This window comes from Talpa occidentalis, unplaced genomic scaffold (genome assembly GCF_014898055.3).
Source record: "Talpa occidentalis isolate TD23 unplaced genomic scaffold, MPIMG_talOcc4v2.1 talOcc4.17, whole genome shotgun sequence".
NCBI lineage: Eukaryota > Metazoa > Chordata > Mammalia > Eulipotyphla > Talpidae > Talpa > Talpa occidentalis.
The window spans coordinates 57,030,637-57,049,982 of record NW_023601754.1 but is presented as its reverse complement, the minus strand read 5'-3'; the positions used below and the strand labels follow the sequence as shown (position 1 = coordinate 57,049,982).

The window sequence follows — 19,346 nt, the reverse complement described above, 5'->3', positions numbered from 1 at the left end:
GGGCACCGTGCGCAAGGCTGGGGCGCTGCGGATGGACTCAGCCCCGCTCAGAGCAGGTCTGGGGTGAGCGTCCCTCAAGCTCTGCCCGTGGGGGGGGCACGACCCTGGAGGCGCCGCGGCCCCCACAAGGCGGACGCGGCCCAGGAGCTGCCTGAGGAGACCTGGGGGGAGGCCGAGCTGCTGGCGGGGACCCGCCCGGGACCCCGAGCTGCAGACACAGCGGGGGAGCAGGAGCCCGACGCCCCCCAACCCCGCTCCCCGGCGCACCGGGGCAGCCCACGGAGGGCGGGGCTCACGGCCACGCCACAGGCTGGGGACGGGGCGGGGGCAGCGAGGGGCTCCTCTGTGCCCCCGGAGAGGAGAGTAGGAGTGGCCTTAAGTGGCCTGGGGGGCGGGGTTCTTCGCAACAGGCGGGAGAGACTCAAAAAGCCGCTCTGACCAGCCGAGGCGGGCGCGGAGGCGGGCGCCGAGGCCGCAGCCTCCCGGGCGGGCGGGGCCGGGGCCGTGGGGGCGCCCGCGGCGGAGCGGGTTGGAGCGGCCCGCGGGGAGCTGGTCTCCAGGGCCTGGCGCAGGGGCCGCCGGCGGCGGGGGGATGAGACTGGAGCGGCGGGGACGGCAGTGAGCACCCCGGGGCTGGGCGTCTCAGACCTCAGCGGGCGCGGCGGGGGCTGGGGGTGGGGTGCGGTGGGGGTGGCGGGCGCTGAGCCCGCGGCCCGGAGAGGCCGGAGCCGGACGCCCCTGCACGGACCGCGGGGGCCGCCCAGACGGAGCGGCGGTTCCCCCGCGGGGAGCGGGGCTGTGGGGGCGTCGGGAGCGAGCGCGGGGGGCCTGCACACGGGCGCCTCGTTCCGCCCTCGGGGCGCCCCGTCGGGAAGGAGCGGGTCTCCGCGGTGTCTGCGGTGATGTGCGCTCGGGGCGCCGCTCAGCTGCGCGGGTCACGGCCGCAGGGTCCCGTGGCCTGAGAAACCAGGGGGGCCTGTCCGGAGACAGCGAAGGGCGGGTGGAGGAGGGGTACGGGAAGATGGCTTCCTTTTGGGGTTTGCGCCCAACGCCCTTATGGCAACCTGCAGCTGGGGAAACTGGGGGCCGTTGGGAGCGTGGGCTTTGCATCGGCCGCCGAGGGGACACCTGGAGGAAGTGGGGGGGCAGGCGTACGCGGCACCCCTGAGCGGGGGGGGGGGGTGTGGTGGTGAGAAAACAAAGGCTGCGGCAGAGAGCAAGGAGAGGAGCAACCGGAGCATCGCCGCTGGAAATAAGGTACCGGGAATGGGGGTAGGGGGTCCCGGGCGCCCCCAAGAGGGTAGAGGGCTCCGGGGCCCCCAACCGCGCCCCCTACCGGCGATTCTGAAAAAAAAAAGTCACTTTTGCGCCTGCGCAGTCAAGCGGGCGGGCCTGGCTCACCTGGGCCGGAGCCTGGGGCTGCTCAGCGCTGCTGGGCAGGTGAGGCCTCTTCCCCTTCAGTGATGCGGGTTGCCCCGGGCTGCGCGCGGGCCTATTTGCGATTTTGGCAGGGGGCGCGGTCGCCGCTTGTGTGGCTCCGGGGGTGGGGGGGTGTCCTCCCTGACAGTGACCTCGCGCCTCCACCGAGGGCGTCTTCGGGGCACAGCCTGCCCCTGGGGGTGTGCGTGGAGCGGAGGGTGCAGGTGTCCTTTACCCCCCGGCTCGTGTGGCCAGGGGGTGCTAGGAGGATTCGGGGAGTCCTGGAGGTGCCGCAGCTGGACATCGGGGACCGGGCGGGGTGCGTGTGCCCTGGCTCTGCTTGGAGCCCCCCTTGGAGTCTCAGGGTCGCCGGCCGGCGGGGGCCTTGCGCGGCGCCGCGTCTGCCGAGGGCGGTTGGGCAGAGAGGTCTGGCCGGGGCGGCCCCGGCCCCCGCTGCAGCGCGAGTACCCCCCCCCCGCCCCCGCGGGCCAGGAGCAGCCCGCAGGGCGCACAGACCTCCCCGTCTCCCCGCTGCCCGCCTCGGCCGTGGATTTCAGTCCACCCGCCGGTTCTGCTCCCCGGTGTGTCGCTGGTGACGCCTCTCACCTCCTGCACCCCTGCCCCAGGCCCCGGTTCTTGTTTGCATAAAAATAAACACATCTTTTTAAAATAGATAATTTTAAGAATTAGCGTACTTCTTCCTCTTTGCCAATATTTTGAACTGTGAACTAAACACCCGCGTCCACAGCGAGGACAGAGACTGCGCAGGGGAAAATTTAAAATCACAAAACGAACCCCCATTACTGGGTGCAGAACCCTAAGACCCCACGGCGTCATCATCTTCCTCCCCAGGAAGCAGGACTAGGCGGCTTCACTGCAATGACTTCCCTGCCCTTCCTGACAGTTCCTCACCTAAGTGTGCATCAGTAAATCGGACAAAACCCGTGATTTCCATTTTCTCGGCTCCGCCCCTGGTTTCCCAGGCGCCTCTCCTTCCCCGGCCCGGCCCCGCCCCCTGCGTGTTGACGTCACGGCACTGCGCGCTGACGCGGGAGCAGCGGTGGGAGCGGAAGTGGTGGACAGCGGAGCCCCTGCCCGCGCGGGCGAGGTGAGGAAGGAGAACCCTGGGGGGCAAAGAGCAGGGGGGGGGGCGCCGCCTGGTGGCGAGGCGGGGAATGCGGCCTCGCGGGGAATTATGAGGAGACGCGGGGCGGGGGCGGGGCCGGGGCGGGCGAAGCGGGCCGCCCCTTCTCTCACTGTGGGGGGCGGCGGGCTCGGGGCCCCCTGTGGCCCGGGTCCGTGTCCCCCGCGTGTCTGTGATGCACGTGGACACGATCTGCTGTTTTACTGGCTGTGGAAATTCTAGGTTCACAGCATGTTCAGAGACGTGGGCTCTTCGCCTCCGCGTCCGCTTGATTTTCTAAACTTCAGCCGCAGCAGGACGGGCGGGGGCGCCCCCGCGAGCACCCCGGGGCCGACCCGCTTGCCCCCGGCAATGGAGCGCCCCCCCAACACCCGCACCTGCAGCCCCTCTGCCCCCTCCTTGCAGCCCCACCCCTGCAGGCCCACCCCTGCTTCTCCAGCCCCTCCCCTGCCCCTGCAGCCCCGCCCCTCTCTGCAGCCCCGCCCCTCTCTGCAGCCCCGCCCCTCCCTGCAGCCCGCCCCCTCCCTGCAGCCCCGCCCCTCCTGCTGACCCGCCCCTTCCTAGCCCCTGCAGCCCCTCCCCGCCCCAACACTGGCTCCTGCCTCCCCAGTGGCCCAGCTCCCCTTGGCACTGGCTTCTCTGGAGGTGGGGTGAAGTCCTTGCCTGCAGGAACCCGGTTTCTTCAGGAACCACCCCAGAGCGAGGGGAGGGTGAGGACATCTCCCCACCGGTGGCTGCCTGCAGAGCTGTGAGTCAGGGGACCCAGGGCCAGGCGGGCGGGCTGTGGAGAGCTCTGCGCGGGAAAATGGGGATCAGGACATTCCTGAGTGTGACCCTGTGGGTGTCCGGCACCCCCGAATGAGAGCACGTCCCCTGTGTTTGCTCCCGACTCCTCCCTGCTGCACTGATCAACCCCCGGTTGGGTTTTCTGGGCTCTCCGTTCTGTTCCGTTGATCTGTGTGTTTTATTTCTGTGGACTTAAAATATAATTTGGGGAATGTATTGTAAACTTTTCTGGGGCTGACACCCCCCTCCCCACGCCAGGTCTAGCAGGCAGGAGGGCAGAGTCGAGTCCCAGTCTCCCAGGGTGCAGGTTCTGACACAGTGGGTTGTGTGGTGCCTAGGGCTCTGCATTTCTCATGGGGTCTCAGATGCTGCCTGTGCTGGGCCTGGGCCCATGTCTGGGGGCCGAGGGGTCACTCCCTGTCGTGCAGGTGATGTGGCCATTCAGAGCCTTGAAGGGGGATTTGACCCCGGAAACTGCCTCATGAGGCGACTTTACAATAACCCTTGAATAGAATCCAGGCTTTCCTGAGCCTTGAGTGACCACGAACCCTATGGCCTGCCACACTCTGGCTGCAAGTCTTTGGTTTTCTAAAATGGATTATTATTAACAGAGTCAGTGTAGTGAGAGCAGGGACCCTCTCTGTGTCACTAAAGGACCCAGCCGAGAAACACAGCAGGTGAAGGCAGGGGCTGTCATCAACCAGGGGTGCTAAGTTCTTCATGGGGGATCATCTGAGATCCAGAAGGGCCCTCTCCTGAGCTCTTGAGATCTTTTATCTAGGACACCTGGTGCCAAGAGGATCCCTCCTATTTCAGGGGCTGCATCAGCCACATTGACTCATTCCTCTGGAAACTGGGCATTTTGTAGATAAGCCACGTTGCCTCTTAACCGTTCTAATGTGTTAAAGTGATGTTACCTCCTTCCTCGCAAATCCCCGTTATGAGGAGAAGTTGGGCTCCTCAGGGAAGGAGAAAGGAATCGCGTTTACTGAGCACCTGCTGGAGGTGACCTGAAGCCCTGCAGTGCACGCATGACTGAGTGAGTGATCTCCATTAATGACACTATAGAGATGTTACTCCTACTCTGTGGTGGAGAACACTGATGTTGGCGTTCCTGCAGCTCCTTGACATGGCTCTGGTTATGCCTAGAGGTGTTTTTCCTTCCTCATTGCTTCATTGGAGCCTTAGCACTCAAATAATTGACGATGCTTCTGGCCTCGTAGGGTTGGCAAGCCTGCCCGGAAGTCAGCCCATGGCTGCATTTCCACAAAAGTGGAACGCTCTATGTTGCTGCCACCATCTTTCTTGTTGACTTTGGAATCTCTGCTACCAGCATCAGGATCTGAACTCTAGGAGGAGACCGAAAATGACAGCGTGCCTTCGGGCTGGACCCTGGGGATGGCTATTAAAGGGGCAAGTTTTTGGAACCTAGGAGTTTCATTCTATTCTGTCCTATTCTTTCCTGTGTTTTGTTTTTTGGTGGTTTCAGGTCTCATAGCCAAGTCAGTTATCCATTTTGAGTTGATTTTAATGTGTTGCATGAGATAATGATCTAATCTCTTTATTTTGCTTGTGGCAGTTCCTATTTTTCAGCACCATGTATTGGAGAGGCTTTCCTTGTTCCAGTGTCTGTACTTTGCTTCTGTCTTGTATATTACTTGTCCATAAACATGTGGTTTTTCATCTGGGCTCTCAATTCTATTCCATTAGTGTGTGTGTCTGTTTTTGTTCCATTACCATGCTGCTTTAACTATTCTGGCTTTATAGCATAGTTGGAAATCAGAGATGGGATACCTTCATTTACCCCCTTTGATATCAGAACAGATTTGGCTATTTGGGGTCTTCTGTGATTTCTGATGAACTTCAGTAATCTTTGTTCTATTTCTTTGAAGAATGCCATTGGGAATTTTTTTTGGGATTGCATTGAATCTCTAAATTGCTTTGGGTTGGATGGCCATTTTGACAATGTTGATTCCTCCAACCCATGAGCTGGGCATATCTTTCTGTTTATTTTAAGAAAGGAAGATCCAGTACAGATGATCCAGGGTCTGTGGGCCAGGCTAAATTTCATTCTTTGTCCTTAGAGTAATGGATATCACTATAATCCTTGTTGTTAGCTTTCATAGCATTTACAGGATGACACTAAGAGTTTCTTGTGTTTTTTTTTTTAAAGATTTATTTATTTTTAAACAAGAACTGGGGTACAGGCCAGAGATGCGGGGGGGGGAATGAGAGGATCCACCAGAGACAGAGCAGGGAACAGAACAGGCAGACTGATGAAATACACTGCTGAGGGGAGCAGCGGGCAAGACAGGAGAGGTCTGCCTCGCCATGTGGGACTCTCACTGGCCGGCCAGGATCGAACCCGCGCTGCAGAGGCTGCGGACAGCTTCACAGTGCAGGGCCCAACCGCCTGCGCCACCAAGGAGGCCCTCTTGTGTTTTTTAAATAACTAAAATGTCTAACCCCTTGCTCCCCCCCACCAAAAAAAGTCTTTGCTGGTATGAATTACCTCTGCATTTTGACAGGAACTTTCATATTATGCATAGGAATATAATAAAAAAAAATCGAACATAAAATTCTGCCCGACAAGCATAAAACAAAAGAAAATATTTGGGAATGTGGTTTATTTGATACATAAGATTAACAGAATGTTGATTAAAGAACAGTTAATAGTTTAATGAAAAGTATATTATAATATATATGATCTATTTTCTTCAGAATAACATTTCAAACATACTGATCAAGCTCATATATAAACATAATTAGGAAATTTCTAGAAGAATCTGAGTGCATACAGCATCATACAGTTCTTGAGATCACAGGGTTGTATCTTTCTCAATCTAGTAAAAAGGTCATGAATTGTGTACATCATTTTGGTAAGGTTTTAGAGAGGTCATTGCATAGGCATCATTGAGCAAACCTGAATCTATTACAACAGTATTTAGCAAGGCGTTCGTATTTCTGAACTGCCACATTAGCTAGATGAAAATTATCAATATTTATATACAAAAAAATTGATAGAATTTGTGATTACTGAGTAGTCTAAGTTGTCAAACTCATCCAGATACTACTATTACGTCTGAGAGAAATGTGTACTGTTATGGAACATCAGATAAAATCCAGCTGTACTTTAATCCCATTTCAGTCTATCCTCACAGAAAATATTGACTCTCTTTTTCCTGCAGACATACAGCTGTCAACTATCCTGCTATGGGTCTAGATTTGCATTATAGTTTTCTTTCCTACCTGTTCCTTTTCATCTAAAACACGTGTTCCATGAAACAACTTTTTCTGTCTGAATAACGAAGGCAGGAAGTGCGGTCTCATCACACCTGTCAGAGAATGTTCATGGGCACAGCAAATAGTATTGGCTAAATTTAAGGGGATGTAGTTCTACTTTTAAGAAGTGGCAAATCACTACTTATCTACAGGCATTGTTAATGTCATGGTTATCATTCCAGTAACAATTTCATTTCATACCAATCTATATGACCAACTGCTCCCTTCCCCAGTAAAGTCGATAACACAATGCAATACCCACAGAGTATGTGCACGCGAATGAAAATAGGTGAAGTTACAGAGCTTCTAGGGAGATACACAGACTGAGATCTCTGGAAATAGTAAAGATTTGTAAGCAATAGGAGAGAGTATATTCATCATAAAGATTAGTGAAGACACACAAGATTGTGGTGATAATTAAATCTAAATGCAACAGTTCAAGAGAATAAAACATTTTTTAAGATTTATTTATTTATTTATACAAGCACTTGGTACAGTCAGAGGTGTGGGAGGGTGAGAGAATTCAGAAGAGCCAGAACGGAGAGTAGAACAGGCAGAGTGACAAAGTACACTGCTGAGGGGAGCAGAGGGCGGCAGGAGACATCTGCGCGCCACGTGGGACCCTCACCTGGCAGCTGGGGATCGAACTGGCGCTGCAGAGGCTGCAGGCAGCTTCACAACCCAGTGCTCAACTGCTGCACTACTGGGAAGGCCCAAAACATTTTTTTCTTAAAAAATGATTCTTTCTAAGAAACAATTCTGATGGAACCAGTTTTATCTTGCTAGGTTGCCGGGGACCAGCCTCCAGCAAAATGTTGTGTCAGGGGTTCCTGAAAGGATGAGACGGCCTAGGGTGACCTGTAAGGGGCTGAAACTTAAGGGCTGAGGGGAAGGGGATGAGATAGAATGAGGAGACCCTGACACTTGGTGAGATGCTAGTATCTTCTGCCGAGAGACTCAGCAGTTCTTTATTTATTCATTTTTAGTAATCAGGAAAAAAAATGCATCATGTGTAAAGCAGAGACAATCAGTGTATTTTATTCCCATGGACTACTGGCTCCTACAGGTTTCAGCTAGACAGTAGCTGTCAAGGTTAATAGATAAAAAACCAAACCTAACACTAAAACTTATTATTTCAGCTAGACAATTACCTAAGATAGTGGATAGCCGCCAGTACATCCCTATCAACTAAAGCCTAAGCATCAAAAGACTATTCTATTCATATGGCCTTCAGCTGGAGACCAGCTGCTACTCAGCTATCAGAACTTTTTCTACCTAGAAACTTCTTAACACAGTTAACTTCATATAAAAGCTTTCCTAGGAAACTTCTAAATAAAAAGGAACTTCTAAAAAAGCAAAAGAAGGACTTACTATAATAGTTGTGCTGGATTGCTTGTCAGGCATGCACAACAAACCATCTCCCATTGTCAAGTGGGCCAAATTGTTTCTTCTCTGCTTGTCAGTATACTATCTGGCTGGGGCAACAAGACCCCCTGCAGCACGGGGTCTTGCAAGAATACTAGCAACCTCTGGCTCACAGATCAAGTATCCTTGAAAATGTCATAGCGTATCACATCCATTCTTTGGGTGTGGACTAAGAGTTCATTGAGAAGGAACATGAGTTTCTTAACATGTCCAGAGGTGACATCTGCCACATCCGTTCACTTTCTGTTGGGAAGAACTAGTCACATGATCACTCAGAACTGTGTGGGATCTGGGAAAGCTCCTTCTGCCTCATTAATTTCAGGCTATCACTATATTATAGAGTTGAAAAAATGATTTCTAGGTAGCTTCTTGTCTTTGATATAGAGAAATGTTGCTATTCAGTTGTTCTGAACATAAGAGGGTATTTTGTTGCTATTTTTGTGGTATTTTTGGTCTGCTTATATTTTGCCTGCTCAGTTTTCTGGCCAACTAGGTACATATAAAGCCCCAAATACAAAGTAACTCATATTGGGAACAGTGTATGAAATAAATCCACTAAAATGTGGTCAGTCTATAGAGCTTATTGCACTAAACAGAGGAAACAATTCAATTCAATATTCTATATCCATGTAGAATGCATGAATTTCTGTGAATAAGGTAAATGGATTTTAGACTTTGAGATTAATGTAACATTCACAGTGATGATACCCTAAAATATCATTTTTTACTACATTATAAAGACCCATTATATTTTTGCATACACTGAATAATATTCTCTATTCTGAATCTTACAGGAACATCCAGGGAAATGAAATAATGCCCCAAGCAAACATGCAGGAAATGAATTAGCTTCAAAGAGTAAATGCCACATTTGGCCTTATACGGCAGCAGCTCTGTATGAGTCACTGAAATGGCTTTAAAATGGAAGTGTTTGCTGGTAGCCCCTGACCTATTCTTTTCATCTTTTTCTCCCAGCAGAAATACTCAGTGAGTACAAAGGAGATTATTTTACAATAATTTCATTTCACAAAGTAAAAGGAAAGTAAGAGGGCTCATTTGCATGTCTGGACCTGGGATTTCTTGCATGGCGCTCCAACGGTAGGCACGACTCTTGCAATGTCCCCAGACCCAAAGCTTTCTCTGTGGTCCTTGTGCTCCAGGAAATTGGTGATCTTGGCTATGTTTTCCTTATATAATAATTTTTTTCTTTTCTGGATTTATTGGACTGCTTTCTATTGAAATTTTCATCTTTCTCCAATCTCTCTCTCTCTGGTCTATAGGTGGAGTGTCCTGATGATGAGCCTGATGCTGGTTTTCATGGAAAGCCTTGTAGGTGATATCTACGGCTGTAGGTTTGTGAGTTATCCTTTCAGAACGCTCAGGTAATGGTGCCAGGACGAGGTCCAGATCCCAGCACCTCTTAACAAGTTTCTGTCATGGACCATGCATATGTGGGGATGGACCCAACTTACATTTCTGGAGGACTGTAGGGCAAGGAGAGCATGAAATAACGTATTCAGAATAGAGATAAAATATACGAGTCACAAATATCCTAACCTGCAGGATTGTCCTATAGAGACGAGAGAGTACTATGTTCTTCCCAGACAAACAAAAGCTGAAGAAGTGGTCCACTAACACTAGATCTTCCCTGAAAGAAATGTTAAAAAAAATCTCCTGTATAATTTAAAGAGAAGAAAATGCAAAAAAAAAAAAAAAAGAAAGAAAGAAAGAAAAAAGAAAAAGCTGAGCAGGGAAATAGAACCAGAAAACTAAAGTCAAAGTGGCAGTAGAAGATCCTCTATTGAACTCACCCATCCAAAGGCAGAGAGAGGCCAGCCTCGGCTCAGGAAACAAAACCCAAAGCTCCCGGCTCAATGCTGAATATCACACCAAACCACAGAGCAGATTCAGGGATGTCAGAGTCTGGGCCACAGTGTATTGTGCCGCACCATGATGTGCAAAGAGAAACCTTCTATGTGGAGCCGAGAGCCTTCATTTTTCTCAGAATGTATTTTGAATAACAGCTGCTTTTTAATGTTTGCGATAGGATCCATTTCAGGATCTGCAGGTAAATGACATTTTAGTCATGCCTTTATTTTATTTTATTTTTTTACAGATTGATTTACTTATGAATACAAGAGTTGCGGTGCAGGCCAGAGGTGCGGGGGTGGGGGTAAGGGGATTCACCAGAGACAGAACAGGTGGACTGACTGAAATCCACTGCTGAGGGGAGCAGCGGGGAGACAGGAGAGGTCTGTGGCACCCTGTGGGTCACCTTCCTAGCTGGGGATGTGATGTTGGCACCAGATGACGTGACGAGTCCCTTCGTGGTTGCCAAAATGTTGTAGGTTGTAGAGTGCGTGCGGGTCCTGGGGTTCACTCTGGCAAAGGTGTCCCCAGAGCTCCCGTTTCAGCGGCATCCGGCGAGTTCCCCAGGCATGTTTCTCCATGAGACAGAGACATTAGTTATATTTAAAGAGCAGGTTTATTAGGGAAAGCGACAGGTTTTGCTGAGAGGCCTGCATGGTTGCAGGCGGGCAGTCTTGACAGGTCACGGCAGGCAGGAGGCTGCTGCCCTGCAGAGGGAGAGAGTTGGTGAAAAGAGGCACCTGCATAGTCACGGGTGTGCAGTGGGAGTGCTGCCCCGTGCCTGTGCAGAGACTGCCCCGATACAGTCCTTTTCTCTTTGGGAGAGTCACTCCTCTGTGGAGTGGCTGCTTGTTGCTGATGTTGGGTAACAGGCAACACAAGAAAGGGACCAGAGGTTCCAGGGTGGGCCCAATCTCCATATCCTTCCCCTCAGGCCTGTGCGCTACTCCCTAGAGCATCTGATCCTGCTCGGGTCTCCTGCCTTGTGACAAGGCACTGGCGCCTGAGGGTCCAACCTCCACAGCTGGGTTAAAGGTCGTGTGATTCCCCTCGACCCCCACCTCCTTGCGTGAGTCAGGTTTTAGTCTTGTGAGTCCTCCTTTCCAGTCTCTCCAGTCTCTCCACTCTTGTCCTCCATCAGATGGATCTCGTGCTGCAGAGGCTGTGGATGGCTTCACAGTGCGGTGCTTCACCCCTGCGCCACCAGGGAGGCCCCAAGCCTTGCTTTTATGTCAGCTTCGGGTAAAGGGATTTTTAACAATGATTTAAAAAAAATCTTTCCCAGAAATTCAAGCAACCTTGTTTGCTGTTTTCATGACTTGTGGATATTTTAGGGTCTGGCTGCGGTGGACGCTGTTGGTGAAAGGCTGAGAGTCCCGGAGCCTGCTAGGTATTTACCCAAATGACACAGAAACAGTAATTCCAAAGGGCACCTGCACCCCTGTTTATAGCAGCACTATTTACAATAGCTAAGCTATGGAAGCAACCCAAATGCCCAAAAATAGGTGACTGGATCAAGAAGATGTGGTACATATACACAATGGAATATTACTCAGCAATCAAAAAAGATAAACACATGCAGTTTGCAGCAACATGGATGGAGCTAGAAGGGATCATGCTCAGTGAAATAAGTCAGAAAGAAAGAAAAATATCCGATGGTCTCACTCATAGCAGGAATTTAGAAAACCTAAATAAGAGACCAGGAAAAAGACTTATCAATAGAAAGTGAAAATCAAAATCAACTAGCAACTATAAACCAGAGACACACTACGAGGGGTGGGGGGAGGGAGAGGTGGGGAAAGGAAGGACTAGAGTCAAAATAAGGGGGGGTGCAATTGTATGGGGAATATAACCAAAATGAAAATGCATACATTGTGCAAAGATGAAAAAAGATGTAAGAATTACATAAAATAAAATATATTTTTTTAAAAAGGCTGAGAGTCCCGGAGCCTGTGACAGACCCACCTGTGCCTCCTGCCCCAGCCCACCTGCCACAGCCCACTGTGACCTGCTCATTAGCTGGAGTTACGTTGGGAAAAGGCCTGAGGGTGGACTAAAAGTTTCAGGAAGTGACTGATGGACTTTCTCTGGCCAGGAGCCTGACTTGTGCGCCCCAGATGACCAGGTGAGCTCTTGGAAGTCTCCTGCTTCTCTACCCCCTGCTTGCTTTAAGGTGTGAATCAGCCCCTGCTGGGGAGATGGGTGCTCTGTAGCCCGATGGCTCAGGGCTCGGACTTTGGAAAAAAGATCACCTCTGGGCCTGTGGGATAAATAAAGACAAAATTCTCCTGTAACCTCTTACAATCTAAAAATCAAAAGGTAGAACGTCTTAACTCTAAATGCAAATAAAGTGAGGTGTGTTAAGAATTGTAATTAAAACAGGGCCTCCCCTGGTGGCACAGGCGGTTGAATGCAGCGCTGTGAAGCTGTCCACAGCCTCTGCAGCACCAGTTCAATCCCCGCCAGCCGGAGAGGGTCCCGCATGGCATGGCAGACCTCTCCTATCACGCCCACTGCTCCCCTCAGCAGTGTATTTCAGTAGATCTGCCTGTTCTGTTCCCCACTCGGTCTCTGGTGAATCCTCTCACCCCCTACAACATCTCTGGCCTGTACTCCAGTTCTTGTGTGCATAAATAAATCAATCTTTTTAAAAAGATTATTTATGCATACAAGAAATGGGGTAGAAGCCAGAGATGGAGGGGTGAGAGGATTCATCAGAGACAGAGTGGGGGGCAGAACAGGCAAACTGACTGAAACACACTGCTGAGGGGAGCAGCGGGGAGACCGGGGAGGTCTGCTGCCCTGTGTGGGTCAGCTCCCTAGACAGGGATCAAACTCGTGCTGCAGTTGCTGGCGATAGCTTTACAGTGCAGCATCTTAACCCCTTGCATCCCAGGGAGGCCCCTCTGTTCTATTCTTTTTTTTTTCCTTTTTGTAAAGACAATGAACTAGTCACAAGGAGGTGCTTTCAGTTATATAAAATTTTGTTTTATGAAATATCCTGGCCCCATTCATTATTTTGTCCTGCTCCTCTCCTAGGTGTAGACAACTTTCTTGTATTTGGAAGCTGGAAGGGCTCAGACTTTGAAGTAGTGTCTTGTTTTCACTTTTATTTGTAATGGAAGCTACATACAGCTGTGGATTCAACAGAATAAATTTCTAAATTTAAAAATGAAGAAAAGGGGCAAAAGTTGTTTATTTGGGTTTAAAAGCTAGCTGGAGCACAGGTTCAGGCTAGAAACCCAATCCCCCTCACTAAAAAAAAAAAAAAAAATGAGCTGGCCTTGACATTAACTCCCAGCACTGCTGCTCTGCCCTCGCCTGTGTGACTAGCAGGAGGCCATGTTTCATCCTAAAGTGTTTTTCTGTAACCACATGGAATTCTTAAGACTTTTAAAAATTACTTTTCCCCTGCCAAGGAGCAAGGAGGTCATTTTACCAATGGACTTTTCATCAGATTCTGTTACTGGTCCTGATAATGATAGGGAGTTTGTATATTATAGGAAATGTAGAAATTGTGTATATTATAGAATATGTATATTATGGAAGAGTAGAATAAAATAGGATGAACAGTATCAAAAAGTACTCTTATGACTTAGCACGTTTCCTTCCTAGTTTTTCCCCCCATATTTGCAATTGTGAAATAGAATGCCTGTGTAGAAGGTAGGTAGTAGCTTGAGAATTATAAAATGAGCTTCCTTTCAATAGGTCAAGAAATGTAAAGTCACACATGTCATGATCTTCATCCATAAGGAAGCCCCTGTATGGCTGTATAACTTTTTCTCTTTGCTGTATAACTTTTTCTCTTTGCTCTTCACTACATATCCTAGGCATGTATCACTGCATGTATCATTAAAACGTGATTTTAATTTTGTCTGGTATTTAATATTTAAATAAATTAAATCATGTTCTGTTTCTGTCTTGAATGTCACTCAGCAGTATGAAGGCAAGACTAGTCCACATTTTGGATGCAGCTTGAGGCTTTTATTAGCACTGCTGTATAATATTCCACTCGGTGTACAGTTGTTGACATTGTGTTCTACTCACACATAAGGGTTAAGGAGAGTATGCTTACATCATCGCTAAAATTTTATATCCTACTTCATCATTTAACACTGCACTGTAAGTACTCTCCACAGCATTAAAAAACTATTCAGTGTTACTGTATCTGTCCAGCCTTTACATTTAATTTTGTATATATTGGGGTTTTTTATTTAGATAGTTTCAAATCATGTTACTGTAAATAAAGGGTTGGTGAACATTTTTACACATAAAGATTTTTATCTGAATTTGAAAACGTTTCCTTAGGTCATTTCCAAAAATAAAATTACTATTTCCATTAAAAATTCAAGTATTTTAAATTCAAAGTTCACTGCAGAGGGGTTGTGAACTTATTTCTCAGGAATATTGAGGACAGATTTCCTGGTCTCACTAGCATTTTATTCTGTCCGGTTTTGCTGGATGCAAATTCCCACCATGCTCTGCTGCTCCTGCCTCTGCACTGGCCGTCCCTTCCCTGTGGCCATCATGGCTGTTCCCTGCCGTCACTCGACTCTGTCCCACAGGCCCCCTCGTGGTCCCCGAGCTCGGCCACCTGGGCCTCTCCTCCCATTTGGCCGCTTGTCAGGGATGCGCTGTCTCGCCACTGCTGGCCACCAGGCGGCGCCCTCCCCGTTATTTTTCACATGCTCCTCACCGCCCTTTCCATTGCTCTGAAACACGTCTCTGCCTTATTCACAATCCAGCCCGCACATTATTCCGCGCTTGGGCCCGCTACTTCGTACCTCCCCCGCCCCCCCCGCCCCATTTCCCGTCTTACGCTCCATCTCTTTCACCCCTCCAGGCGCTTTACCTTACCCATCCACTTGCCATCATCAGTCTGCGTTTCCCCGCATTACCCCTCCGAGCCACAAGGCGGCGTCACCCGCCCCACCCACGCCTTCATTCCGCTGCCGGGAGCCGCTCTTGGCGCCACCACTTCTGTTCCACCTGGCGTTTTGGGCCGCGATTTTCCCACGATGCCACCCCAGTCCACAAGGCGGCGACACTCGCTCCTCACGCTCATTCATTTTGCCTCCGGGAGCTGCTCTTGGCGCCTCCACTTCAGACCCGCTCGCGTTTCTGGCCGCGATTTTCCCACGATACCACCCCAGTCCACAAGGCGGAGACACTGGCTCCTCTCTCCCCTTTATTTTGCCTCCAGGAGCCGCTCCTGGCGCCGCCACTTCTGGTCCAGCTGGCGTTTTGCGCCGCGATTTTCCCACGATACCACCCCAGTCCACAAGGCGGAGACACTGGCTCCTCTCGCCCCTCTATTTTGCCTCCAGGAGCCGCTCTTGGCGCCGCCACTTCTGGTCCAGCTGGCGTTTTGCGCCGCGATTTTCCCACGATACCACCCCGGTCCACAAGGCGGCGACACTCGCTCTTCTCGCCCCTTTATTTTGCCTCCGGGAGCCGCTCTTGGCGCCGCCACTTCCAGACCCGTTTCTAGCCGCGATTTTCCCACGATACCACCCCAGTCCACAAGGCGGAGACACTCGCTCCTCTGGCCCTTTATTTTGCCTCCAGGAGCCGCTCTTGGCGCCGCCACTTCCAGACCCGTTTCTAGCCGCGATTTTCCCACGATACCACCCCAGTCCACAAGGCGGAGACACTGGCTCCTCTCGCCCCTCTATTTTGCCTCCGGGAGCCGCTCTTGGCGCCACCACTTCTGGTCCAGCTGGCGTTTTGCGCCGCGATTTTCCCACGATACCACCCCGGTCCACAAGGCGGCGACACTCGCTCTTCTCGCCCCTTTATTTTGCCTCCGGGAGCCGCTCTTGGCGCCGCCACTTCCAGACCCGTTTCTAGCCGCGATTTTCCCACGATACCACCCCAGTCCACAAGGCGGAGACACTGGCTCCTCTGGCCCCTTTATTTTGCCTCCAGGAGCCGCTCTTGGCGCCACTTCCAGACCCGTTTCTAGCCGCGATTTTCCCACGATACCACCCCAGTCCACAAGGCGGCGACACTCACTCGTCTCGCTCCTTTAATTTGCCCCTGGGAGCCGCTCTTGGCGCGGCCTCTCACATTCCGCCTGGTGCATCCTGGGAGTCTCAGAGTGATGACGTAACTGCCAAGGGCGCTCTTAAAGGGCCAATACAGCAAAGGGCTGATAAAGGACCGGCGGGAGGCCTGAGAGCGCCGCTGGCCGCGCCGGGCAATGGCGGAGCTGAGACTCACGCGCCGCGACGCAGGGAAAGGCGGGAGGCTTCACCAGGACAGCGGGACAGAGCAAGTGACGGCAGGAGAGGAGACCTGTCCTCACTGTTCCTGGGAAGTAAGTTCGCAACCTCTGCGGGGAGCTTTGAATTTAAAATACTCACATTATCCGTTTTTTTTTTTAATCTTTATTTATATAATGGCGGGGACGGGCCGGGGGCGCTGGAGGGGGCGAGGCCGCCGCAGAGACAGGGCGGGGAGCGGAACCGCCGCCTGGCGAAGCGCACCGCCGAGGGCGCAGCCGGGAGACAGGCGGGTCTGCCGCGCCCTGCGGGCTGCTCCGAGGCCGGCGGGGATCGACCCGGCGCTGAGGCTGCGGACGCTTCACAGCGCGGCGCTCAGCCCGCTGCGCCACCGGGAGGCCCTAAAATACTTACATTTTCAATGGAAATAGTGATTTTATTTTTGGAAATGACCTAAAGAAATGTTTCCAAATTCAGATAGAAAATACGTACGTGTAAAAATGTTCACCAACACTTTATTTACAGTAAAGTGATTTGAAACTATCTAAATAAAAACCGCCAATATATACAGAATTAAATGTAAAAGCTAGATACAATAATGCTGAAGAGTTTTTAATGATATGGAAAGCACTTCTATTAGTATTAAATGTTGAAAGTGGGGGATTCAGGCATTGCTGTCATTCCACCACAGAAGGAAAATATTAATGAACCAGCCTCTCCTTACCCCTTACCCGAGTGGAACACAATGTAAACAACAGCATCGAGTGGACTGTTAAACAGCAGCAAAAATAAACAGTCTGGCTGCATCCAAAATGTGGACTAGTCTTGCCGTCATACTGTTGAGTGACATCCCAGACAGAAACAACATGATTAATTTAAAGATTAAGCATCACACAAAATTAAAATCACATTTTAATGATACATGCAGTGATAACATACCAGGATATGTAGTGAAGAGCAAAGAAAAAAATTAGTGACAGCCATATAGGGGCTTCCTTATGGACAAAGATCATATGATGTGACTTTACATTTCTTGGCCTATTTAATGGAAGCTCATTTTCTGAGTCTCAAGCTAATGCTCACCTCCTACACAGGCATTCTATTTCACAATTGCAAATATGGGGGAAAAAACTAGGAAGGAAACGTGCTAAGTCATAAGAGTACTTTTTGATACTGTTCATCCTATTTTATTCTACTCTTCACATTTTCTATCATATACACAACTCCCTATCATTATCTGGACCAGTAACAGAAGCTGATGAAGAGTCCAGTGGTAAAATGACCTCCTTGCTCCTTGGCAGGGGAAAAGTAATTTTTAAAAAGTCTTAAGAATTCCATGTGGTTACAGAAAAACATTTGAGGATGAAACATGGCCTCCTGCTAGTCACGCAGGTGAGGACAGAGCAGCAGCGCTGGGAGTGAAGGTCACCTCATTTTTTTTTTTAGTGAGGGGGTTTGGGTTTCTAGCCTGAACCTGTGCTCCGGCTAGCTTTTAAACCCAAATAAACATCCTTTGCCCTTTTTCTTCATTTTTAAATTTAGAAATTTATTATTTAATCCCCAGCTGTATATAGCTTTAATTAAAAATAAAGCAGTGAAAACAAGACACTACTTCAAAGTCTGTGCCCTTCCAGCTTCCAAACACAAGAGTCCTGAAAGTTGTCTACACGTACGAGAGGAGCAGGACAGGATAATGCATGGGGCCAGGATATTTCATAAAACAAAATTTTGTATAGCTGAAAGCTTCTCCCTGTGACTAGTTCCTTGCCTTTACAAAAAGAAAAAAGAATGGAATAGAATGGAATTCCCATGTCCAGCTGAAGCTGTCACAGGTTGGTATCAATCCAGTGTGCTGGCAGAGATCATAGTTGATAGTTCAACTGTGGCTTTCACTTTCTGTCTCTCCTAGAGCTCAAACCCTGCTTCATGCAGTGGAGACACCACAGGCAGTAGGAGAGCCGGGGGCATGAAAACACTCACCTGAACTTTTGTGGTAGCTCCACAGTGGCCTTATTATAACACCATGTCCTCTATAACATGATAAATTGGCTTTATCTCAGGAATATTCTCTCTTCATCTTCCCCAAACACATCTAATGTGTCTTTGTAGAAAAATAACACCAAGGTGGTTTTTTTTTAATGCTCTGTTTTATGAATGTTCCATAATAGGAAAAAGTAACATATCAGGGGGGACTCGCTACCTGTATGCAATTTATTTTATTTCATTGCAGTTTTGGGATAAAGTATTTCTCTCAAAATGAGAAGATACTCGTGTGGGGAGCCACGAATGAGATGATCTCCAGAGGCGATGACAACATCAATCATGGTTTTTATTAACACGGATTCATTTTTCATTTATGCCTCATAATCAAAGCTCTTGCATCTGAGTGTCACTTACCCGAGCTTCCCGGTCACCCTGAGCTGCGTCAACACCAGGGGTGCTGTTCATTAGCCTGAAAGAGAAAACACATCACGGGATCCATTATATGAGCGTTTTCAGGCAAAAGAGAAAAGGCTCCAGCTGAAGGTACAGGGCATTTCTCAGGAAAAGGTTATTATAAAGATCACAACAACTGTACAGATCTCCCACTGTCCCGCTTTGGGGGGCACTCCGTGTCCCTTTCCAGTGACCTGACTCTGCACCCCAGGAATCCTACAGGCCGGGTTCCCCTTCCCACTCTTACCCAGCACGACCTGGTCCCGCGGGTTCTCAGACTCACTGCTCCACAGCTGTGCAGCTTCTGCCAAAAGGAGCCACTCCCCTGCACCAAGGTCTCTGTTCCTGGCGAGAGGCTCCCGCCCGGGCAGGATCTGCAATCAGATGGGGCAGCTCTGGACTCGGGGAGCACTCACAGAGCAACTGGGACTTCACCAGAAGAAAGGGGAGGGCAGGAAACAGTGGTTGACACATCTGGGAAGGGGGGTGCACAGGGCAGTGCTCCCAGAGAGGAAGGCGACGCTGTGCTCAGGGTTAGGGCTGAGTTTTGGGTACCAGCAGCCTCAGGTACCCACCATCATCTCCATCAAGGCCCCCAGAGTCAGTGATAGACAAGGCCTCCAGATAGGAGGGTCCCCACTTGGAAGTGGGCCCCACGAATCAGCTGCTCTTTCAGTTCATGACATTGGGGACAGGCCAGGGAGGGCCTTGGGGGTGCAGTGAGGGGAGCGGGGATGAAGGGGGAGGAGCAGAGTAGGGGT

The 19,346-nt window shown here is 50.2% G+C and overlaps 1 protein-coding gene and 1 long non-coding RNA gene across 12 annotated transcripts in view; one reads left to right on the top strand and one right to left on the bottom strand.

The window, feature by feature from the left end:
- Positions 1-3,119: 3,119 nt before the first annotated feature.
- On the top strand, positions 3,120-19,306 carry LOC119250125 (uncharacterized). 9 transcript variants are annotated; one of them, XR_008552622.1, is made up of 7 exons: positions 3,120-3,311; positions 4,166-4,388; positions 8,851-10,124; positions 11,067-11,167; positions 11,260-11,315; positions 11,859-12,050; positions 18,380-19,306. It is a non-coding gene; the product is annotated as an uncharacterized LOC119250125 (long non-coding RNA). The 9 variants fall into 9 exon arrangements; XR_008552620.1 differs by having other exon boundaries at positions 4,131-4,388; XR_008552624.1 differs by lacking the exon at positions 3,120-3,311 and having other exon boundaries at positions 3,322-4,388; positions 8,851-9,043; positions 9,337-10,124.
- LOC119250095 (uncharacterized) overlaps positions 11,865-19,346 on the bottom strand; it is a 40,890-nt gene continuing 33,408 nt past the window's right edge. The window contains exons 4-5 of one of the 3 annotated variants that reach the window (XR_005126225.2): positions 18,547-18,959; positions 11,865-12,185 (exon numbers count right to left, since the gene is read on the bottom strand). Coding sequence is in view for 2 of the 3 variants with exons in the window: in XM_037517795.2 (XP_037373692.1) it covers positions 18,690-18,959 (270 nt within the window). In the remaining variant the exon portion in view is untranslated. Of the gene's footprint in view, positions 12,186-16,607; positions 18,960-19,346 lie in introns of those variants that run through there. The other 2 variants (XM_037517798.2, XM_037517795.2) reach the window with 2 other exon arrangements.